Source organism: Periophthalmus magnuspinnatus, chromosome 14, assembly GCF_009829125.3.
Source record: "Periophthalmus magnuspinnatus isolate fPerMag1 chromosome 14, fPerMag1.2.pri, whole genome shotgun sequence".
NCBI classification, from domain to species: Eukaryota; Metazoa; Chordata; class Actinopteri; order Gobiiformes; family Gobiidae; genus Periophthalmus; species Periophthalmus magnuspinnatus.
Window position 1 is genome coordinate 25,122,368 of NC_047139.1, and position 24,650 is coordinate 25,147,017.

The 24,650-nt window shown below is 39.1% G+C and overlaps 2 protein-coding genes across 2 annotated transcripts; one reads left to right on the plus strand and one right to left on the minus strand.

The window, feature by feature from the left end:
• Positions 1-978: 978 nt before the first annotated feature.
• ammecr1 (AMMECR nuclear protein 1) lies at positions 979-9,205 on the plus strand. Its single transcript, XM_033978970.2, has 6 exons — positions 979-2,394; positions 3,857-3,967; positions 4,093-4,207; positions 4,298-4,388; positions 4,478-4,574; positions 4,739-9,205. Exons 1-6 carry the CDS (start codon positions 1,916-1,918, stop codon positions 4,851-4,853), a joined length of 1,008 nt encoding a protein of 335 aa, XP_033834861.1. The 5' UTR covers positions 979-1,915; the 3' UTR covers positions 4,854-9,205.
• A 694-nt stretch (positions 9,206-9,899) lies between these two features.
• Positions 9,900-24,641, minus strand: LOC117381817 (transmembrane protein 164). Its single transcript, XM_033978845.2, has 6 exons — positions 23,928-24,641; positions 19,985-20,034; positions 16,617-16,683; positions 12,823-12,901; positions 11,502-11,602; positions 9,900-11,025 (listed from the first exon to the last, which is right to left on the minus strand). Exons 1-6 carry the CDS (start codon positions 24,363-24,365, stop codon positions 10,819-10,821), a joined length of 942 nt encoding a protein of 313 aa, XP_033834736.1. The 5' UTR covers positions 24,366-24,641; the 3' UTR covers positions 9,900-10,818.
• Positions 24,642-24,650: the final 9 nt, after the last annotated feature.

Genomic DNA, 24,650 nt, shown 5'->3' on the forward strand with positions numbered 1-24,650 from the left:
AGCCTTATATGAAGGATAGGTTCTGGTCTTTCCTTCTTGATGCTCTGCACAATCAACACAGCCCTATAGATGTGTCATCCTTCTAGTTATCATGTGCAATACAGACATAGTGTGAATCATGGCACAATGGTACAGATCTTTCATTCATGGCACACAGATAAGTGACTCTTAAAAGCACATCAATCTATGAATCAAACATAAGTGGCTTGTTTTCATGAAGCATATTTTGTGACCCTGTAGCAGAGAAATCTCATTTCAGTACGTTTTGTATTATTACATCTATAAAATTAGCCTATATGAAACAATTCAATAGAGATAATAGATGTCTCAGAGCATCTCCTATATTGTTATTAACAAAGAAAGACTAAACAACTCTAAACTTATTTGGGGGCGTCTACTGCTGCCTCAGGGGATTATATGCAATAGGCCTATAAAACTCACTGGAATGTGGAATATGGAACATATGACACTTAAAAGCCCATGATCTAATGCAGTTATCTTTTTACACCACCAAAAAATGTTCCAAGTACTATTCGGTCTACCACAGTAGTTATAATCAACGACTAACATAAGATGACTAAAATATGGATACAGCTACACTAAATTTAAATGAAGCAAATACCCATGGCTTGCTCACATAACAGAAGGCAAGCTCCATAGACGTCCACTGGAACAACTGAGTGAAAGAGTAATGATATTTTAATAGATCAAGGAGGGTAACCATGGAAGTATCCATAACAGAGGGTTTTCCTCATGGAAGTATTTATAGACCTCAATCTATCTATTCCATAATAAGATCTATAGACGGCTTTCCTCAGTTGTTTTATTCAGTTAGCTGTCACGCACATGCGTCTAACGTCACGGGCACGCTTTCACAGAGAACAGTTTTTTTATATACCAAATGTGATTCCCCGATAAGCTACGCATTATGTGCAAAGAGTTGACGTAACCCAGTCCTGAATCCGAATCCGCCGTGCCGAAGACTGCGATGCCTGTGCCCACAGACTGCTCACAGGCTTTACCCGAACCTAGTAGCAGCTGAGAGACCGGTGCGGAGCGAGGGGTTCTGAACCCGGAGGATTTCTCACGACCCTCGGACGAAAATACTCTTCTAAATGTACCCCTTTTACGTGGATGACAACCTCCAAACAACCCTACAGTGAAAACTTTCAGCTCAGCATCTGACGTGGGGGTGTAATTGAGATTTAAGCAGGTCCAAGAGCTGGCATGATGCAGGTGCAAACTGGGCTAACGTTTGTGAAATGACGCGGTTTATTGTGCCATGCCAACTCCGCATTGTCAGATGCCATTTTACTCTGCTTTATACCAGCGCCTCGAATGCCAACAAAGTGGGCCTGCTGTAGTGTAATTACAAGTTCATAAGGCTGTAGCAAACTGGTGCAATGAGAGACTACGCTGTCCAAGTAGTGCGCAGATTGGGCTGAAGCCTATGGGTCCTGCGAACTGGAGCTCCAGACTTCCACTTGGAGAGGTGTGCGGCGGAGCTTCAGCGCACTGCTGTCGGCTTCACATCTGGACCGCCTTCCTGCTGTCATCTGCGGCCTGCCTCAATATTGCACTCTCTGAACTTGGTTGTTTTTAAGGGACCGACAACCTTGCTGTTGGGTTAAGGAATAGGGAGGAAGATTGGGCTAGGTCAGGACTGAAACGCCGTGGTCCGGAGCTGCGCTGGGCTGACGCTACCCTGTGACCAAAGCGCATGAGTATGAGTACTGCTTAGCGTGGTCGCGCGTTTGGGCAGCGCAGGCGTGACATTGCAGTTCTCTCGCTATATTGGTTATTTAGTCAGACATAAAATAGCGTGAAAGTGGAGTATTGTCCGTCATACGTCTCAGCGCAGTGGGATTTGTACGTCTGGTCGGCGTTGCCCCCCGCCCTTCCCGCGGTGACGGTGATGGGTCGGAAGCGGTGTGTCGGTGCAGATTGTTCCAAGATGGCGGCCGGGTGCTGCGGGGTGAAGAAGCAGAAACTGTCGGGATCTCCCGGATCGGGGGGTCCTGGCGGGGTGGGGGCGGGGAGCGGGGCTCTGACAGGAACCGGACATTGTGGCTCTGACTTGGGCATTGGCTCCTCGGCGACAGTAGCAGCAGCAGCGGGCAGTGTGAGCAGAGCGAACGGCCTGGGGGGAGCCGGGGGCAGTGTGAGCGGTGTTGGTAGTAGCAGCGGTAACAGCGGCGGCACAAGCACTCTGTCCCCAGCCCCGGCCGGGTACTCCTCATCCGGTCTCTCCCCAAGCCTCAGCCCAGGCTCGGGAAGTGGAGGCAGAAAAATGGTCGTCTCAGCGGAGATGTGCTGCTTCTGTTTTGACGTGCTTTATTGCCATCTTTACGGATACCAGCCCCCGAGAACACCCAGGTTTACAAACGATCCCTAGTGAGTATTAAATGTGCTCTTTTGTTACTTATGCACAGCAAAGCTCTGTGGTAAGAGACACACAATGTTCCACAGGCGATACTCTCCTTATTTTAAAAGACACTTTTCCCCATCAAGACACACTGCCATGTCAAACCAGTTCTGTACTCAAACATTCTATTGTAAGAACTAGAGTTAATTCTGAATTGTCGATCCGGGGCCTTGTCACAGAGCAGCTTGTCAAGGCCTGAAGCTACAGAAGCACAAAACTAAATGTTATGTCCATTATGCGCTGTGCCAGCGTGATTTTCTTTACATTTATCACGGTTGATTGGCATATGCATTTGGAGTTTGGAATGATTAAACAGACTTTGACACTGCCTTAAAGTACGAAAAACCTCGGTTGTCTCTGGCTCCACTCGGAGCTAAACGGCTGTGTAGAGCTAACGGCTAACCCACAGTGGAAAAGGGTGGAACAGATAAGACAGCACCGCTCAAAATGTTGGATTCACACATGCAGGACAGTCCCCCTAAGAACACAAAATAAATGACTGACATACAAACTTATGATGTTGTCATCGATGGTTTCAGTTTAAATAGTTGCTTTCAATGAACTTTCTATGGCCACACTCAGCTAGCTTGGTAGGCTAGCTGTGCTAAGGGCTGTGTCGGTAGATCCAGCTAATATTTAATTGAACCCTTTTTACTTGCACTTTTACGTCTCCTAACATCACATGCACATGTTCATTTGATCAAATCCAAAGCTTGCAATGTCACTTGTTACTGACAAATGACAACCAAACACGGGCTTTTGGTTGATGAAAAAACAAGTGGGCCCGTTATAGCATCTATTAACAAAGAAATGCTAAGCCTCGGCTATTTCCCTCAGCTGTATGTGACTTCTGAGGATGAGAAATATGCTGGTGATCATAAACCCGCCATTTCAAGTTAAGAACTTTTCGGCTTTACCTTGTCCAATGTGCAGTCAATACATAAGTAATTGATGATCGATTTTCATATGACAAACAAAGCCCAGACATTTGTTGTCCAGCTGTATATAGGCATAAGCACACTAACTGTACACTTGATACACAGCTAGTATTGGGAATTTAAATATGCAAGTAGGTATTGTGTTTTGTTTTGTTTTTTTCAAGTTTACCAAGTTTTCAGCCTATAATTTGAATTGGGTTAACAACATAACCTATGACCCAGTTAAACAGTCCAGTAATGTGTTGTATTTGCACACAGCTTCACAAATGTGAGGCAGTGACCTCGGCATGTCCTTAAGGAATGCATTGTCACATCTACTGAGATAACTCCTATGGACAGTTTTGCTGGGGTGTCTTTTGATAAGGCACATTGTTGACACACACTTTATAATATTCTACTAAAGCTAAAATTTGATGTTGGCCTCTTAATTCTGAAGCAAATCTAGCTCTGAATTCCTTCTAAACCAAATGCATTTCATCTTTTTGTCTTTCAGTCCGCTGTTTGTCACATGGAAAATAGGCAGAGACAAACGGTTGAGGGGTTGTATAGGTACATTTTCTGCCATGAATCTGCACTCAGGACTCAGGGAGTACACCCTTACCAGGTAAGCAAACACTGTGACATTAAAACAACACATGTTGTTCTTATAGGCTTATAGATTATAAGGATTTACAGGATTGTGTGGTGTTCTCTGCTGATCTTTTGTTTAATCGTTCATCTCAAATCTAGTGCCCTTAAAGACAGCCGCTTTCCCCCAATGACGAGGGATGAGCTGCCTCGCCTCTTCTGCTCAGTGTCTCTTCTCACCAACTTTGAAGATGTCGGGGATTACCTCGACTGGGAGGTAGCAAATTTTATTAAATGTACTTAATATAGCAATATCATCCTTGGCTATAACTCCTGAATCACATGAGTTTAAATGCTTCTGTCTTAGGTGGGTGTTCATGGTATTAGGATAGAGTTTTTCAATGAAAAAGGATCAAAGCGCACAGCCACCTACCTACCAGAGGTTGCAAAGGAGCAAGGTGAGATTTGGTGTATTCAGTATATATTGTTTTCTGACCATGTACGTTATTGAAAACTTAACTTTTGTGGTACAAATTTTCTTGCCAAGGTTGGGACCACATTCAAACCATAGATTCCTTACTTCGAAAGGGAGGTTACAAAGCTCCCATCACAAATGATTTCAGGAAGACCATTAAGTTAACCAGGTAAGATGCACAATAATCCAGTTTAAACCTTTACTATTTTCTGTTTTCTCAAATTAAGGCACCAAACAACCAACGGTAATTCAAATTCTGACAACTTTCTCAAAATTTTTGTAGCCTAGTGTACTGCAGGCAGCAGCATCTCTTTGCATCTTCCTTGTTTTTAGGTACCGTAGCGAGAAGATGACAATGGCTTATGCAGAATACATCGCCCACCGCCAGCATCACCACTACCAGAATGGCATTGGGCACCCTCTACCACCCTACAACCATTATTCCTGACAGCGAGCCGCATGACCAATCATTGGACCTCTCCGCGGACCTTTTCCCAGGAGAGCCTGCCCCCTCCTGGTCTAGCTATTTCTACTACTGTACCATTTTATGATGATTGTTTCCGTTGCCATGCTGGCCGTCGTTAAGACAGTGACATGGCAACGGGTGGCAACAGAGCATCATCTGATCAGGCAAGAAAATCTAAGTTTTTTCATTTTGGGTTTGCCTGTGGCTACTTATTGCAGCATATATATGTATATCCATAACCCCTGTCATTCATTGAATAGATTTTATTAACCCTTTTAACCACACCTAATCAGGTGTATAATTCTGTGGATGGAAAGAAGTCTCTTAAGATGACTAATATTTTTTAGGCTTTGCTACCATTTAACATACTAAGCTTAACAATTTTGTTTATTTTTTCCTCTTATTAATAAAACATGTATACAATGTAGCAAGGCAACTGCAGTTCCCAAAGGCTGTGTCTTCTCAAAATAGATTGATTGGTGAGGTGGGTTTAGCTTTGTAGTGTTGTAGTTTGAAGTTGAACTTGCATATTTGGATTTGTATTCTCTAAAGTTGAGATTGTAGGATTGTGATGGCTCTCAAACAGCGTCTGCAGGTGTTTTCTTTTATGGAGCTCACAATCGCTTAATGTTAATCTGTGTGTGGATAAAAACACTGGCCTTTCAAAATATGAAATGTAGTAGTGTATTAGACATTATTTTATTTGCCCATAAAGTCTTGACCATTCAGTTTTGTATTTGTGAAGGAACAGTCCATTTTGAACACAACAGATTTTTTCAATTGACTTCAGTCTTAAAATGAAATCTGAAAGAAGCCATTTATTCTGATAATCATGTCAGCACAAGTGATTCAAGTGGAAGAAAAATGCAACAGATAGGCCATGTTCCCTTTAGGAGGGCCTACCTTTGATTTAAAAAATAAAAAATAAAAAAATAAGTAGAGGGTTTGCTGTTTTGCAGGTGTTGGTACAATGCTGATGCAATGCTTTGACTGAAACTGACAGGGAGGCTCTGACTTCTTAAAGCCATATTTTCTTGTTTCACATCTATATGGGGTAGCATTGCTGGTCAGCTATTGACTATGGTTGATCTGTGAATGCAAATTTACCAGCCCTCATCGTACTCACTCGTACCTCCATGCGTCCAGGCCATTGATCCTGTGACATTTTGTTGTAGAAAGTTTGTCTTACCTTTCAGATTCTAGATAACCATTAACACTAGAAAAAAAAACCTTGATGTACACAAATAGTCTTTGTAAATGTAATACACCCCTGAACGTACACCAAGTTTGTGAAATATTTGTCATATAACAATGCATGTCATTTTGTCTGTACAAACTCACACAGTAGCAGTTACACAGCTGTGGAGTTGGTCATTGAAAGCAGCATTTCTAGTCTTCTAAATGTAGTCTTAATTTCTGTAGATTGAGGGGCATTTAAATTACTTATTTTCTTTGAATAGGTTGAAGAAAACACCCTTAAATTGTATCAGATTTCTGCATCTAAATGTTTTACTGTTAAGGTCTACAACACAAACGCATGGCTTGAGAAGCCATTGCCATCCATTAGACCTTTTACTTGTCCACACACAATAGCTGGTTTTAATAATGAGGATTTCCAGGTGATCTGCTTGCTTTGGGAGTTTTGGTTTTAGCTCTGCATACTGGAATTTTTGAGAGGTTCTTGTTACTTGACCAAGATCTTAGTTTGTAACAGCCTTTACTAACTGACATGTTATTTTTCTTTATGCAAAAATTTCAAGGGCTTTTGGCACTCCATCCACAGTAACCAGAAATGACCCAATTTAAGTTGTGTTGCCTTAAGAGAATGATTTAATAATTGGTGGACCAGTAGATGATGATTACTGTTCCTCTGCTCTGTTTACACTGCAAACAAAAAAGTATGAGGATATTTTGACAGCCTGCAGCCTCCTTCTCTTCTGTCTTATTCAGCTGCTGGGCCTCTGTAAAGTAATGCTGCGAACTGCTGGTGTACAAATATTCCAACGTTGCCGCCAGTACAAATGTGATCTGAAGAACACTACACAAGGAACAGTAGACATTCATTTTCTGGTCCATTAATCACAGCACAACCTGAATTTCTCTGCTGCAAAACCAAATTTATCATGCTCTTTTACATGTTATTGTATATACATGCAATGTGTCTATTTGCATGTATGTATCAGTATGAGACCTATGGTTATATCCATATGCTTGATCTATGGCTTAGACACTCTTACCCATTAAGAGATTTAAAAGACAAATATGGTGCTATCAGACCTCATATTGGGGTGGTCACTGTTCGTGACTGGTCATGCGGACTCATTTATCATATCATATATACTTTAAGATGCTACGTGTAAGATTTTCTCTCCAGTATCTTGCTGTAAATTGAGCTATGGCGGCACACTTTGATACACATCTTATGACTGTCACCGAGCAAACTGTAGCCCCTAGAATCTCTGTCCATTGTGGGATTTGGAATCAATTCCCTATGGGAAAAACAGAAAAGTCCTAGGAGCATACATGTCTATGGGGCTATCGAATGTACTGTTATTAGGATCTTGCAGCGGCATGGAGAGAGAAAATCCTATGTGTTACCTTTAATATCCTTGATATATGCAGATTTGTTTAACAGGTGTTTTTGTTTCAGTGCAAGTCAACACCCTGCAGGTTTGAAAGGACAAGAAGTCACACATTGACCCTCTCCCTGTTTACTCCCCACACTGTGGCCCAACCTCATGGCCTCGTTTGTTAAGGTGTGCGACATGTTGTTAGCTAGATCGTAACCGTAGTAACAGCCGTTGCCTTTCCCGAAAGTCTGGATGGTGTTTTTCCTCGAAGCACATCCACAGTTTTCTTCTAGCTGCTGAATTTTTTGACCTCCTCGGAAGGTCCCGTTGTTATTATTGAAGGAAGCACCTCATGGCGGGGACACCGTTATTATTGTTTTACTCGTCATAGAGTTGCAGTACAGATGAACTGTTGAAAGCATTGATACCTCATGGGACAGTATGGGACGGCAGTAGTAGTTTGTTGTAGCAGACTGAGTTTTGGTTCCATACCAGGGTTAGAGTTCAGCCTCAGCAGTTCCTGACGTGTCATTCTCATGTTTCGGGGAATGCTCGAGCTTGTGTTACCTTCGTATGTTTGACTGAACCAAAGATGCCAGCGGCCATGCCCAAATGCTGCTCTTCAGGCCTGGCTTCCTGTCCTTCCAAAAACCACCCTGCATATGACAAAATGTTCTGTGTTGTTTCTTTGTGTGTGTGATTTATTCAGATGTCTTGATTTATTGAGCAACCCGGTTATTCAATGAGTTTCATTGAGTCTGTCTCTGGAGCTTTACTAGCTCCTTGGATGGTTTGTAATGGTTGCAAATGTTACTTGTTTTGTTTATTGTTGTTATTATTTTTAATATTATTATTGTTGCTATAATTTACAAAAATGAAAATCCCATGGTGTGCCTCCTAGCTTTATGGGTTTATAAATGTTTTTTTTCCCTGAAGACCAGCAGTTATACTTTGTATAAAAGATGGATTTTTTTCCTTATTTTTTATGCCATTAAAGATGAAAAGCCTGTTTTCTTTACTCTGGACCCAGTAGCTGCACTGGTATACAATCGCACTGATAGAAGACTAAAAAAGAAGAATCAATAATAATGACAGATAAAATAAGAACTACAATAAACTTGTGTTTGAGACTTTTATTAAAAAAAGACAAAAACAACATTAAAAAAAAAAAAAAAAAGAAAATGACTGTTTTTGTACATCAAAATGAATTCTTTTAAAATGAATATTTTGGATCTAGTTTAAAATTATTTTAGTGGTTTTCTATGTTTTGAAATGTTTGGGACACTGACTACTAAGATGTGTCACTGTAAAAAAAAATGACATTTTCAGTTGCAGTGGCCCAATGGGCTGGGAGGGTTACCTGGTGTAACTCCTCGTACCAACTTGTTTTTTTTTTTTTATTTCCATTTTTGAATCTTTGATTCTCTGCTTTAATAACTTGAAAAATGTTGATGGAATAATATGAACTGGGAATTTCAAGCTCACCCCCTGTAGAGCTAGACCCTTCCTCCTTCTCTATTGAATTGCTGTTTGTGTGAGACTTGAAACGGGCATTTATAATGGCGGTATGACTCCAAACTGAAACACACAACAAAAAAAGTGCAAAAGAAAAAAACTTATCCAAAAAAGGGGGAGCGGGAAGAAAAATATATAGATGGGTTATTTGAGTATGTAAGCAATGGCTGTGAAGATGTAGTTTTAAACATTGTTATTACCTTTTAAAAATCATTTATTCAATAAAAATGACAAAATCTGTTGTAAAGCAAACATGTTTTCGCATTTTGTCACTTTTTATTAAGCCTATATTCATTCATTATTAGAATCTTGGGTGAAGTTAATAATGATCTTGAACACTGATTGTAGTCTGCTTGATTTCAATTCTCTCCTTGACTGTGGTTTTGAAGGAAAAACAATTATTTGTCACTGCTGATAAATGCTCCTTTAATATTTAATATTCTCACTAGGCTTTAGGATTGTTTTACTCAGGAGGGGCAGGAGTTCACAAGTGAAGACTACACAGTGTTGTACAGTATAGCAGCACAAAGGCATTACACAGTAGGCAATTACATACACTGTACTAATCTAATCAAGAATCAAATGTATTTACAATTTTGACTTTGGGACCATAGACTATTTGGTACACATAAGCTAATGACAGCAGCTACTTTAGGCTTCATCGTTAACATATTGAAAAGTGTGACCAAATGTCTGAAAATAGAATATGCAATACTCTGTGCAAAGTGAAGTGGCGACCATACCATCCACACGTGAATCCTTTGGCCCCTCTAAACTGTGTGTGAACTAAAGTCAATAAACTCACTGCTCTCACATTCAGAGAACACACCAACTCACATGGCAGCTAATGTTTGCAACCTCAGTTCAATTGTGATTGTAGTTCCTTTTTGAATATAGTAAAAGAGCAGGCTTCATGCTCATACCTTTAAAAAATGAAACTGACTGAATTGACCAAATGAACCAATTTAATGATGAATACAGTACACATATAAAACATCCCTTCTTTACAGTGCAATATATGCTACAGTTATAGACACACAGCCCTTAGACCTACATGGAGTACAATTATACTTTGGAGTTATAATACCTAATGAGTATTTAATAAATGCCCCAAAGTGACTTCATGTAAATGTCACACAATTAACCTTGCACAAGTGGAGTGCATTCGGGATACCCTGTAATAATAATTCAAGTGTCTGAAATATACAATAAACATTTGTAAATCAAGACTAAAAGGGCTGTTGATATAGGCAAATATAGAACATCTATTCCAACACACAAACAGCTCTCTGGTCAGACATATAAAAGTCCCACTGTAGATCCATGCGTCTTTCACAATATGGGATCTCTTTATACATGTTTCCTGAATATTGTAACTGGAATGATCTGAATGAACAATGCCACGATGCCTTTGTAGGCACATGCACAGTGGAACACATTGAAAATACACTTTCAGTCATGGCAACATTGAAAGTGAAAAGTTACTTTAACCATGGATTAAACATCTGCTTGCAATTAGCAAACAGACATATGATGGCTCACATTAGCAAACGTCTTTTTGAAATGGCAGCTTCCATAACAACAAACAACAAAGTGTAACATCAGCAGAACAGTATCTCCCTGTCCCATTACTCACATTTACAAGTCTTGAGAAACTCTCAGGAAAGGCTTAATACAAATTAGCAATGGGCCTTATACAAATTAGCAATGGGCCTATAACATTTGCATGCAAGCCTTTATGCAAGCCAACAACAAAAACAGTGATGCAAACTTGAGGACCACGAACAACCCACAAATGGTAAAAAAAAGATTATTGTCATAAGCATAACTTAAAATTCCCTCATCCCCACACGCCTGTACACTCAGTCGACTTTCTTGCCCCGCAACCGCACAGTGTCCAGCATGTATCTGCAGACAGATCCTAAGTGTTGAGAGAGAAAGGTCACAATCTTCCCGTGAATCAGGGTCAGCACAGTCTGGTGTCCTCCTGCCCAAATCCGGTACCAAGGCCCATAGAAGGGGTCGGACACTGCCGGGCACAGCATGTTGTTCAGGTTCACCTCAGTGACCTGGAAAGATCACATGAACACTAAATAATACAAACCTTCATTCAAAAAATAAAAAAATAACACCAAGGATCAAACAAATGAGTGAGAAAACCTCACTGCACTCACCAAGTCTAATAATTTCTGACAGGGCTGTAATTACTTAAGATAACAATCATAATATTGTATATGTATAGTGTCATCGGGAAAACCAATGAAGTGCTTGTTTAATTTCACATTTCCAGTATTATTACTTAATACTAAGAAGCATTTGTGAAAGATGTGCAATAGACGTTGCTTATATGCAATGAGATAATTAGTTTATACTGTGATCCCTATTGAGCAAAACACATTAGCTAACAGATATGCTCTGTTGAAAAATTCTGGCTGGTAGTTTAGACTGATTGTCATTGAGACACACTGATGACGTTTCTATTTCTTGAGCTTTTTTGTGTGCTGTGAAGGCTCATGGAATGGTCAGCAGAGGGCAGTATCATACTCAGGCCGAGGAGCTGCAGGAAAACAAAGTGGTAGAGGAAGAGGATGCCAGTAGAGAGCAGAGCCCACCACATGTCCCCGAGGGGCTCGGGCTTGTACACACCTGCAGAAACATGCACACATTCAAATCTCATAAGGCACGCAAGTTCAACAGAGATCAAGTGCTATAACTGTAGAGAAAGCTGCATCCAAGTACTTCCTACATTTATTCATATTATAGTGTTTACTTCTCTTTATGTAATTTAAATAACAGACCTTTAACCACATGCAGAGAGAGAAGAAGAAGTGGTAAAATACTGGTCACTTAAGAGTGCTGTTGTTATGACTAACATTTCCACCTCGATTTGAATAATAATACATAATACTTGTATAGAGGGTTTTTATGGCCACTCAAAGACGCTTTCACACAGTTCAAACAGACAAAACACAAATGAAAATACTAAGGAAAACGCTAGTTTTGAGACCACAATGATAATTTAAACGCTTTTTATATATAACTAGTGTTTCCCATGATCCAGTTTATTCTAAAACTATTCAGGAAAGGTAAAAATGTTCCCTATTTATGCTATTGTTCAAAGTGATATCTAGTTATGATATTAAATCAAGTGTTGATTTTTACAACCCTACTTCAGAGATTACACACACATTCAGAGATTGCATTCACCTTCACAGATCATATACACCTTGGCCTTGTTATATCTTAAATTCACATTTCCTATTGTGGGCCCTGGGCTTGTGCTCCAGTGAGGCTCTGTTCATCTTCTCACGTGTCATTTTTGGCATTTAACTTATATGCTCCTTACTTATCCGTGACATGCTCTCCCCCGTGTCCATGCAATGTAGTTAAACTGCAAGCTGGCTTTCTGCTCTGCATGTCATGTGGCCAAAGGTTAAACATGGTAGAAAATAGCTTCTGGGAACTCCTCAAGTGACAGGCTTTAAGTAGATATGACAGGTTAAACTACTCTCCTCACAAAAACATGGTTAACATCAGTATTTTTAAGATCTGACAAAAAATGTTGCCTACTTGTTTCTTTTCCTTCCTGTTTGGACACAGGCTGCAGAGACATAAGACATATCTAGTACGTAGAGGTAATTCCATGATGGTTACCTATAGCAATCATACTACAAACAAGTACTGCACAATAGTTTAGATTAATACAAATTTTGTTTACACTGCCTAAACTGTCCCTGCATTTTGGATGGAATGATGTTGATAACATAGGTACACAAAACCAAGTTAGAATTTGAAAATAAAAAAACAAAACATGAAAACTGTCACTTTAAAAGATACTTTGCCACATTTAGCCTGTGAACACATACCTCCTTTCCTGAACAGGTACAGCGGTACCAGGTACAGCATCGAGTGTTGGATGTAATAAATCTCTTTCTCAAACGGCAGCTGAGGAGAGAACGAGGGGTTGAATTATTAATCTGTTGTGGTGTAGGGATGTTAAGATGTTTGGATAACAGGTTTATTCAGGTCACAATATAATCATAACAACTAAAATAATAATCTTCAGATTTAGCTAAATTAAGTCATTTCAATCCAGTCTATACTCTAAAAAAAACCCAAACCCAAAGTGCTTTTTTATCCAGCCGTTTATGTTACATTATGAAATTCAGCTTTCTGAATGATAACGTTAAAGCTGGGACTAGAGGACTGGTTATGTATTTGACACTGTGGTAATGCTGGGCGGATCGATACCAAAATATCGATTGATAAATAATTTACTGAAATACATTGTCTATAATAATTTTAGTTTATATGCACATGGAATTCCTTTTATTGGATCAGATCAAGCTGGAGTGGAGAGAATAACAGTCTCTATACACCAGGGTATCTGATCCATTTTAATAAAAAACTCATGGGTATCAGTAACAGACCAATAACATGATTGCCATAGTATTACTTAAATTCACCCACCACTCCAGTGTGAATAAAGGATTTCACTGTTGTTGTTTTTTTTCATGCTGTCAATAAAATAATCATTATATCGTAACATTTTCTTCTCACAATAATCATAACGCTAAAATTTAATATTGTGGCGTCCCTACGCGGCGTCACAGGTAGACTTATTAGATTTACATAGCTGTGGGGGATATAAGGACAGTGTGCATAGACAGACTTGTTCCTATCAGCCTAGTTCCAGCTCAATGCTCTGATCTAGAGATATAAAGCTGACAATGCAATCGTATGAGCTAGAGAAAGTCTGTCTGCAGTGGTCTGTCTGCAGTGGTCTTTTTACAGTGAGTGAATTCATAAAGAGGAACGCTGTGACTGATCTGTAGACTCTGAGATGGCTGAGGGGAGCTGCCTGTGTCGGCACATCTGACAATCTCTGATCTGAGACGGTGCACAGTCCGGGAACATGTGCTGACAAAATGGGACAAAGTATACATTTATAACACTTTGAAGGTTTTATAAAAGGGAAATGTGTGAAAACTAGAGCTAGGGCTGCAGGATTAAGGCAAAAAATTATAATAACAAGATTATTTGGGTCATTACTGAAATGATGATTATTTAGGGCTGGGTGATATGGACAAAAAATCCTCATATTGATAAATAAATCATCGACTATAGATCTAATATATTTTGATAGTAATGTTTTGTGGCATTTTTAGTTACCCAGGTTTACAATGAGCGCACACATCACTCTGAATTTAGGTAATTCGTTATTCGTTAATTCGTATTTTGATTTTAATCTTTGTAATTGATTAGTGTAATAATTTTTTTACGGCCATACATAGAAATATACTTTCACACATATTTTTAAAACATAAAAATACAAGTATCACTGTTAAGAGTGTTCACACTGCAGAGTAGATTTGTGAACACAGATATCATATGATGTCAGAAGTCGAAAAGCACTAACAAGAACGAAACAAAGAAACGTCTTAAAACAAAACCATAATCCCACACTGCTGCTTGGAAACTGGGACACAGGGCAGCTCAGATTCTAAATACATAATAACATAATATGAGGCCGTGCTTTCTGACTTCAGACAGAATGGTCAAGTTTAATTATTAATATGACTTTGAATTTTCATTGGAAGCAGATTTGGCAAGATTTTGGCAGACATTTGAAATTGCATGTCTGTGAATAAACAATGTGCTGTTTTCCCCTCATCACTCACTTGTCTAAATTAACCATGAATAAATAAATACATTCAGTCAACCTGGAAATTCTGACTAAAAACCCATCAAGCAGCAAGACATACTGCTCTAAACTAAATCTTAAAGGTCCTGTCCCCAATATCCCTTACCTGAACAACCAGTCCCTTCTACATTCTGTTCAAAAAAAGAGTGTGAAAAACCACCTCCTTAACTTGGGATGGTCCAACCACAGCCGCTAATTTGTGGCATGTCTCTCAAATGAAAGAATCTTGAAAATGCTCATATCATACAGAACTAAATAAATAACTTCTTTTACCTGAAATAAATAAGTTTGGCACTTCAATTGCTGATTCTACAGAAATCTGTGCTGTTTCTCAATCCTTTGTGTTGTTTTTTTTTTGCCCTTTTTAAACACAAGACACCATGCTTGTTTTTACCCAAAAGAAGCATGCATCTCTGGCCCAATCATCTTTGTGAAGTTCTGTCAAAGCGTTTGGTTCTGGCTGGCCAGGTAGTATTTTCCCATGTATTTGAGAAAAAACTTTTCTTGCCCCAGTACAGATATATGTATTATTATATAAGCAGCCCTCGAGGTCAAACTAAGTCTGTCTGCTGTCTGCTGCTGGTTGTGGCCCTTGCCACCGTGCGCAAGTCCCGCCCACGGACTTGTGACTGCCTCTTAATCGCAACAATCTCTGAATTGTGACCTCCCCTGAATCGCGACTGCCCGGTATACCATTCTCCCTCCCTGACAGCCACCCAGGTCACTATCTGCTCTTCACCCTATTTCCAAAGTGAAGTGTGCCAATTGACTTATACTGGGGAGGTTCAGGGCCTTGAACCAGCAACCTCCTGCATAATACACAAGGTTCCTATGGTGTAATTGACTTTTTTGACTGGAGTGACCTAAATAATGTTTGAGCCAATTTTCAATAACTTTGCATAAAGTAATTTCTGTCTCTGTGTATAGATTTGGAAAGTCTAATATCAAATAGTGAATGTTTATTGTCCAAACTATAAAGTTGGTCCAACTGACCTTTTTGTATGCTATGGTCAATACAGTTAATCTCCCAGGTTTAGTGACATTTGGAGGGGGCGCTACAGTCCCTGTTGGTTATGTGCTCATTACTCTGTTCTATTCAGGGTATGATTTTGCACTGTTAGTGAAATTTTTTGCTGTGTAGGCTGATGCATGTGGCCATGACCATCAAAGAAACAGGAAATAAAGATATTTTTCCCAGAGTGCTACACAAAAAACATCTTAAATATCCCCCCCAAAAAATGTTAACTATTGTTGAGTCAGAGGGCATGCCCATCTTAGAATTTTTTTTGTCAGGGTGATAATTTTTATACCCCCATGTGGGTGGTCAAAAATGAAATAATTTTGTTGAAAAAAAAGGAAAAAAAAGAACAATACCCCCCACCAGTTACACTTCGCTACTGATGAGGGCCAAATATTCGACTAAACCATAACCATAAAACTTCATATGAAGAGCTTCCAAATGCCACTGGAACAAAAGCATGTGAGAAACAAAATATTTTGAAGATGGTGATTGTTCTCAGTTTAAATTTGAATGCCTCACATAAAATGTCACTGTGTCATATAAATGTCCTATTTCAGTTTAAACAAGACATATTGTGCATGAGCCTGTTATAATCTATGACACCCGTGGAACATTATGTCATAATTTGCACATTGTAAATCACAATATTCATCTAAAACAACTAAAAGAAACAAGTCAGCTGACTTCTGCAGTAGAAAACTGCAGAGCGCAATAGGAGCTGACGTCGCCGCAAACGTCATCACAACAAAGAGCCATGAAGTTGTCTGCCCCTTTTTTGGATAGTTGCAGATCCCATCCCCTTAAAGTGACGATGTAACGCTGCTGAATCATTACGTGAGTAAACACAACTTTAAAATCTGGCAAAAATACTTTAAAATTTCTTTGATCTTTTTGTTTGTTCTCATATACAGTTGATAACAAAAACAGTTACTCACCAGCCTAGTGTTTACTACAGGGAACATAAGGGCCAGTAATGCACCATTCAACATGTGAACCTGCAACCTGCAAAAGATAAAGAAAATGTCAAGATAAGATAAACTGATCCTCGATTTTCAAACAAACTTTCACCAAGGTTTTTAATTTTTTTTCCATAAATTTTGTAATCGATTGCACACTATAAGTGTTCACCCCCCCCTGTAATATGTGCCCTTTAAATCATGTTGTTGATCCCCATAATGAGGCAGGTCCCCATAAAGTGAGTGTGTGTACAGATTTTAGACCCCACAATGTGATAAATGCCCACACACACACACACACACTACTCTCCACTGCTGTGCATGTAGAGTCACTAAAGACATCATTTGTCTCAACTCGGCCATTAACACCTCAGGTTGTCTATTGATAACTTGCCAATGGCACTAACCAGTAAATAGTCCCATAAATGAGAAAATTACTATGGTCAATACGTTAAGTCTACCATCTTTTGTACAGATTGTCAGGCCTTTCTCATTTCACTTCTGACTGACGGAGTGTGTCACAGTGGTTAGTTTTTAGCTGCACTCCAAACTTCAGGATGAATGTTCGCTTTAAGTAGCCATCACTCTAAAAGTCGCCATTTATAAAACCCAAGTGTGGACCTCTATCTATCTCATGTGACTGCTCTTTTCATCAAAGCAGCCAAAATAACTGTTGTGACAACCAAGGTCACTGGGGAAACTGCAGTGCTGTAGCAGAGTCAGTTTGAATGAGGCCGGCTGTCAGTCTACTGGCCTCTAGACCTTTATCCTGAAAATCAGCCCGGCTCATTTTAATCTTACATTTGTACATTAGTTATACACAATCAAACAACAACATGTCAATAACGCTAACAGAAAATACATTAGCGGTTCTTACCTGGCGCGGGTATGCTTTTAAAGGAGTATGGATTGCGTAGATTGTGCCTTAAATTTACAATATCCGGACATCTGATCTACATCTTACTAAAAGGGTCACTGGAGATGTTTGTGAGAAATGCACTTGAGTATAAATCACTGTAACTATGAAACATATTGCACATTCCTAGTACTTTTTTCTGCATAAATATTTGGTTTTGCATGATCTCCTGTACTGTTGGGGTCAAATACACAGAGCTACATGATACTGTTGACAGCTTTTGTCATGGCCCCCTTTTAGTCGAATAACCGATCGACGAGACATGTCTTTAGTCAACTGAGAATTTCTTTAGTCAAATATGTGCTCTACATCATGTACATCTCCATATAAAAACACTCAACAAATGTGAATCTGCTGTCCATTTTAAAATAAATAATCTTATTTTGTAGACCATCGCTCGTTTGTGTTGGCCGAGTTGTGCTGCTACATAATATTCTATTATTCACTATAGAGGTTAACAGTTTTTACTCTTAAATCTGCTGAAAAGTAATTTATGATCATCATAAACTAAAAGTGAAAAGTATCACCTGCCTGTTTGTATGCAGAAGTTGCTTTGCTTAGAATGTTCCACAGTATGGCATTAAATATCACAAGGCCACTGGGCAAAGTAGGTCATACCTGTGGAGAGGCTCTCAAAATAAGAATGCATGTTTTTTTTTTAACAAGTTGATTTTGAACATTCTCGAAAAGCAATAACATCTCCAAGGAGAAAAGCAGGTGGCAGACCCTCCACCAGAAAAGTTACATAGTGCAACTCTATGATGGATACTCAGAAATTAGCATTGAATTTATTTAGTGGTAAATCAAACTAATTAATACAGCTAAGTAAATACTAACTACTTAACAAAATAAATAAATAAATTAAAAAAAACCCTCACAGTACTTTCACTTAGTAGTTAGTATAATATTTAGAGTACAAATAACTCTGCTGTGAGCAGTACCCTTCACACCTATGAAACATAAAGGTAAAATAGTGGTACAGGGCACTGTGTACCCGTGAAATGTCAGTGCGTCGTGTAAACTCCACACCCTAATGTCTTCATGTCCTCTGTCTTAAGTCCACACAGTTTCATGAGAACAGATAATAGGGATGGGATATATTGATACTGATATCCAAAGGTTTTAATCAGAAATTGGTATCAGCCAATTTAAAAAAGGCGAGATTTGCCAATGATATTTTTCAGCACATTATACTATCAGCTAATTCTGATATTGAAACAGCTCTATTGCCCATTCCGATATCGTACAGGTCCAATATTGAAAGTATAGTCAATATTTGACACTGGTCATTTTTAGGCACAACAATGGAAACAGAAGAGCAATTAAGATAAAAATATGACTATGTTTAAACAAACAAACACATTATTTTTTTATCCCAGATAAATAGATTTTCTTATTATTTTTACAGATGTGAAATTTGTGACCTTTACTTCTATTTATGGCCCTTGCTACAAATTTTAAAAACAAAATATTGGTATCGGACACAGCAGCATGACAAATATTGGTATCAGCTCAAAAGATCCATATCAGACCTTCCCTCACAGCAGAACAATAGAGTGCTTTGATAGTGCTCCAGCTGCTCCATGTGTGATTCCCTCTGGCCCATACAGGAAGTAAAAGTCACCGTGTCTGGGCTGGACCAAGTCTCATGGGTACGAACACATACGCAGTCATTTGATGGGAATAATTATCAGCCCTGAGTGTGGTAAATATATGGAAGAAATCAAAGTGTAATTGCAGATGAATTAATTAGAACATAACTCCCTGAACACCAAGTCTGCAGAACTTATAATTGAAAGGCATCAAAGTTCAGATCAGCACAATCTATATGGAAGTCGTCATTATCACTGTTGGCATCTCCAATCACAATATAAAAATAGCAGTAAGATGATGTAAGACAAGGCTTTGTTTATTATGGATAGTAAAGATAAGTCTTTCCTTTTACACTGATAAAAGACACTACCATTATAACAACTTTTGTGTAATCAGTGCTCATAATTTTGTTCCTGACAATCTGAACTCTAATTTACTGATATCTGCAGAACACACACTCCTAGAATTTGACAAATTAATAATATACTGTTTTGGTGATATTATCATATTGCGATCCTTTGCTTCTCTGTTTTAATGGTCACTTGTTAAAATCAAAATCAGAAGAATTTTGCCATAATTTCCCAGATAATACCAGGTTTGAGTTTTAGAAAGGAGGGGACTTTCTCTACAGAGTTTGCATGTTATTCCTGTGTCTGGGTTTAATTCTGAACCCGGTTCAACCAAAAACATTCAAAATCTTCTAACAAAACTAGTCCTGACAAAGCTGCCCACTGGTTATGCACAACCACAATCACAGTGGAAATAATGTGATTCAAAAGTCTATATTTATACTGATGGTAATGATTAAGACACATTTGACAAACCAAATCAAACTTACCTGAACACAATCATTGCAGTTTTACATGGTGGACAGGCCAGTAGGAAAATCTGCAGATAGAAAAAAAAAAAGAAAAGAAAAAAAGAATAAGACGATACATAATCCATTATCACATGAAAGTGGCCATTACTGAAAAGCTTTGGCACTCTGCGAGATTACACTGAAAATGCCATTACTGAAAAGAGAACAATTTGCTTTACGTTTATGATAATGTAGGAGAGTCTTGTACAAGGAAGCAGCCTGTGGGTAACTGTAAAGTGCTTCCTAACAGGCTTATAGTTCAAAGAATCACATCAGGAAAAGGCTTCAGAGAGTTAAGACAGGACCCAGGAGGACTGTCACACAACCAGAGCAGCCTGTGAACGCATAAAGTGTGAGATCCTGTTCAACATGTCCATGAATTGAAGACTGACTTTGGCAAACTAAGCCAGAACTCCTGGGAACAAGAATCTGCACTTTTATCTCACAACAACAACAACAACAACAAACAGCCTGGTTTCAAACTTCTGCTGGAGTCTATGGACGAGGATATTATCAGCGCGGAGGCAAATTGCTCTTTGGGATGTAGCTTGTAATTTGACATTGCATGTGTCCCTTCACTGCTCAAATACTGTACTTACCTGCGAGGCAAAGGCTGGGCCAGAATTACTGAGAAGCAATTTACTGGGGAGTTGTTGTACAACTACCCAGTGGCCCTGGTTCTCATTTCATGGATAGATGTGCTGTCATATCTACTGTAGCACACACAAGTTTCCTCTGACAAAGTTTAATAGTGTGTACAAGCAAATCTAAACTTAAAACTGTTTTGATGATGTTAGAGGAGAAATGCACATGGGCAGCTGCATTTGGGTATTCAAAGTTTAGCAAAGTAAAGTTGCATTTCTGAATGTTACCCACCCACAAACTTTGCATTTTCTGTTCTTTCTGGCTAATAACCAAGCTAGTTATTGGTTAACATGACCGAGATTCCCACGTTTCATGTTTAAATGCATGAATGCACTAAATTTGCAACAGCCCACTTTTAGGAAATATGCAACCACACAAGTACTGGGCTGGGAAACAATACCACATGAGTTGTGTCAATACAAAGTAAGACACGCGAGTCTAAAAAGACAAACATCATCTACATTGTTTTAGTCATGTAAATCTAAGCCAGTGTTTGTGTTTATCAAATACTGGAACAGCAAATCATGCTTCATTAATGAAGGAAGTGGAAAGTTAAGTATTTTGCTCTGTGTCAAACTAGCTTAGTAGGATTACAATTAGTTCAGTATTTGTCACTGTGCCCATCAAATAAGACTATAATGTTTTATCACTTTACCATTTTGTAATGTGAGAGTTGTTTTGTACAAAATGTTACAGAACTTGCAAAGGAAATGACCTTCAATGTAACGAGCACCAAGTGTGGACTTTGACTTTGTGACTGCTCTCTCTGTCATCAGGATCTCCTCGGCAGGTTTTAATATTTGGTAAAAGGCAAATCCGCTTCATCCTCCGTAGGCATACACAATTTTCAACACATGATTGCGAAACACTCAGCTGCCAAGTACTTCCTTTTTAGAAGAGGTACTACTACTACTACTACTACTACTACTACTATAGTATCACAGCTTTTGATTTTATTTGGTCTTATCAACATTTTTTTAATGGCTTTCAATATTAATTTCTTGAACATAAATATAGACTTTTAATCATTGCCATTTAAGAGAAAAATTTAACACGTCCAAACCACATGCTTTTACTGACTGAGGATTGGCTGTAGACCTCTCCATCAAAAACACCCAAACTGATCACTGACTATAAGAAATGACTGAATCTTGATCAAATTTGATTAATCGCACAACAAAAAGTATAAATAAAGTTTAATTATCCAACAGTTAACAGTTAACTCACAGCATAATCCAGGACAGGATGTGAATCCTAAAGCAACACATTTAACCTCCAGTGCCTCTTACATCATTAGTGCTACTTTGTATTAGCCACAGAACCCTGGCCTCATAAAGATGCAGGGAGTGCATTGGGCATGGACTGTGTGAGCTAATGTGTCTGCTCTTGATCCAAGGAAAGAACACCAATATCGGTGCTGTCAAATTAAATGCAACAAATCAACACAGAACTCACAAGGAGCAAAGATAGACACACTGGCTACAGTTAGTTAGTAGTTCTCTAAAACTCAAAAAGAAAAGAATTAGAAAAATAACTATATTGAGTGAAAGGTAAAGTTGTGTCAATTATGATCACTAATTTGAGCCATTTTGCTAATCTTTAGTCCACCCTTTGTCAAACCTGAGCAGGGCATTAAAAATATGTAATTGTGATGTGATCCCTGAGACAATCTGCTACTTCGGGGATATATGCTCAAACAAAGACACTTTTAGCCATTCACTCACTCCTTTTATTGGAATCGTCCCTACCCCTAGTTAAAAACCCTTCAGTTAATCAGTTTTAACTCACTTGTTTTGGTTTCTGATGATGCAGCCCCTCCCACATTCTGACAAGTATTGTAAAAGCATGTGTAGTCTTGGCCAACCAGTTGTTTTGGCCCTTCCTGCTCTAGCTGAAAAAGGAAAACTAGAAAAAAGAGACAAAATCCCCCAGTGATGTAATTCACCTACCCAGCCCTATTAAAAACTCTATGGCATTTCCACTGTGAGGTTTCTTTTGTGGCTTGTGTTATGTAATTGAGTGCATGCTTTTCCATTGATGCCTCTCATTTGATTTTCATTTCTCTTTAACCTGCATCTATGTGGGGATCACCTTTGACCCAATGCATTGATCATAATAAAGTCCCTGGAGAAATTAAGATGTTGTTTCTAAAAATAATTATAATGTTTGTTCAGGGACATATGTTCCATTGAATGTTAAAAGCTGCAGAGCCCAGGAGAGACAGTCAGATAATCTCAAATTCATGGGTGTGGTCCAAATTGTGATCCGGAATAAAACCAGATGGGGATTCAGATGTAATTAGCAGAACGGCTCATGAGTCAGCGCAGGGCTACAATGACAGTAACACTGGACCTTAAAACACCCCATTCCGAGCAATCATTTAGGCTAATTCACGCACAATCCATTTTCAGTCTTTTAGTGAAGAAACCACAGGAAATAGACACACCACAAAGACCATATGCATTTCCTGTAACAGTTTCCGATCTATCCTTTGAGAGAACACCCAACATCAACTTTCACTGATAAATGATTACACAATATGTGTTGAAAAGTATCATTCCGTTCAGTGTGTACATCGTGAACAACTCCAGGAGCATGAACATTTGAGAGAAGCTTGAAATACAGGAATCTGATGACTTTCAGAACACGTTTGTAGAAGCCTAAACTTCAAAGAATATGTTGTTCTTTGCAGGGGACACTCTAAATAATGGCACTTCACAAATGGCTAGTTTGATTGCAATATACTGTATAGCCGTAGTAATGACACCTATTTTACATTTGAAGTTGCCATATATATATATGGGTGCACCACTACTTCCTGAATTATGTATTCAACATAGTGAATGATGTTTGCTATAGATCACTTTAACGGAGGTCACACATCACCAAGGGCGTTTCCAACCATCACCGAACATATAAATCTGAAGGTAGGGTCTATCCATCAGCAGTAAGTATGGCTAGGCTCAAATACTTCACAAGTGGTATTCAACCTTCAGACAGTTCTTATACTTTACAATGCAATTGCCCCATGAGAGAGCACAATAAAATCAGCGTTTCACCTGAATTTGGTTGATGAATTATTACTGAATTATTACTAATAAAATGTGAGATATACACGGTGTTATGTGTTTTTGCAAATTTAACAGGCTGGCTTTTGGTGTAGGCCAGATGCCAGTAACCAGAATGTTTGGTTAAGCAGAAGTCATACCCCGTAGGCTTGCTTGAATACCAAAGAAACCATAGACATAAAGGCGTGTTCCCTGCGTGTCATCCTTACCTGAATCATGGTCACGACGTGGCAGGGGTTCAGTAGATATATGACAGTTTTGGTGGCAAATTTGAACCCCACTTCAATGCCAAAGGTCATGCACAACGCAACCAGCAACAGGTTCTTTCCCATACTGTCCTGTTTTGCGTTTTTGCAGTCTTTCCCGATCACTTTCAAGTCTTTGGACATGCTTATTTTCTTCAACGCCAAACCAATTTCCACTAACGATATAACGATGACAAGAAGAGTCTCAATGAGCCGCTGCTGAGGGGCAATAAAGGCGGCACACTCGGGACCCCCATTGCCCTCAAATTTAGGGTCCACTCCACCATATACCCAGTCCAACAGGCTGTAAATGTTATATCTGGACATATTCCTCTTCTCGTAGTGGAAAAGGTACGAACAAGATGGAATAAAAGACGTCACACTGACTTCTTGGCGAAACATGAACTGCAAGATTTCCCTTTCGTAACTCGTCCGGTGAAGCTAGGAAATCCACCGCCTTTCTCATGTGTTCAAGATAGCTTCAGTGTTGTCAGTCTAAGCTATCTCCGTTTTCCAAAACATGAGGAAAAATCTGAGGGCAAGAGGTGGTTTTAGGGCAGGACAAGCCCCTCGTTAACAATTAATACATTTGCAGTATCACCTGTAGTCTGTGCGGTTGACTCACACCGGGTTTAGGATAAAGCTGTGGTTAACGCTAGCGTGTTAGCAACGCAGTCAACTGGATGC

Bases quoted from the DNA above. Each gene is read 5' to 3' on its own strand.
- LOC117381817 (XM_033978845.2), bottom strand. From the start codon at position 24,365: ATGTTTCGCCAAGAAGTCAGTGTGACGTCTTTTATTCCATCTTGTTCG. The intron at 16,684-19,984 runs GTAAGTTTGATT...TATCTTTTGCAG, and splicing joins ACTGCAATGATTGTGTTCAG to GTTGCAGGTTCACATGTTGA. The intron at 11,026-11,501 runs AGTATGATACTG...TGATCTTTCCAG, and splicing joins TCCTGCAGCTCCTCGGCCTG to GTCACTGAGGTGAACCTGAA.
- ammecr1 (XM_033978970.2), top strand. From the start codon at position 1,916: ATGGGTCGGAAGCGGTGTGTCGGTGCAGATTGTTCCAAGATGGCGGCC. The intron at 4,208-4,297 runs GTAGCAAATTTT...CTTCTGTCTTAG, and splicing joins GGGATTACCTCGACTGGGAG to GTGGGTGTTCATGGTATTAG. The intron at 4,575-4,738 runs GTAAGATGCACA...CCTTGTTTTTAG, and splicing joins AAGACCATTAAGTTAACCAG to GTACCGTAGCGAGAAGATGA.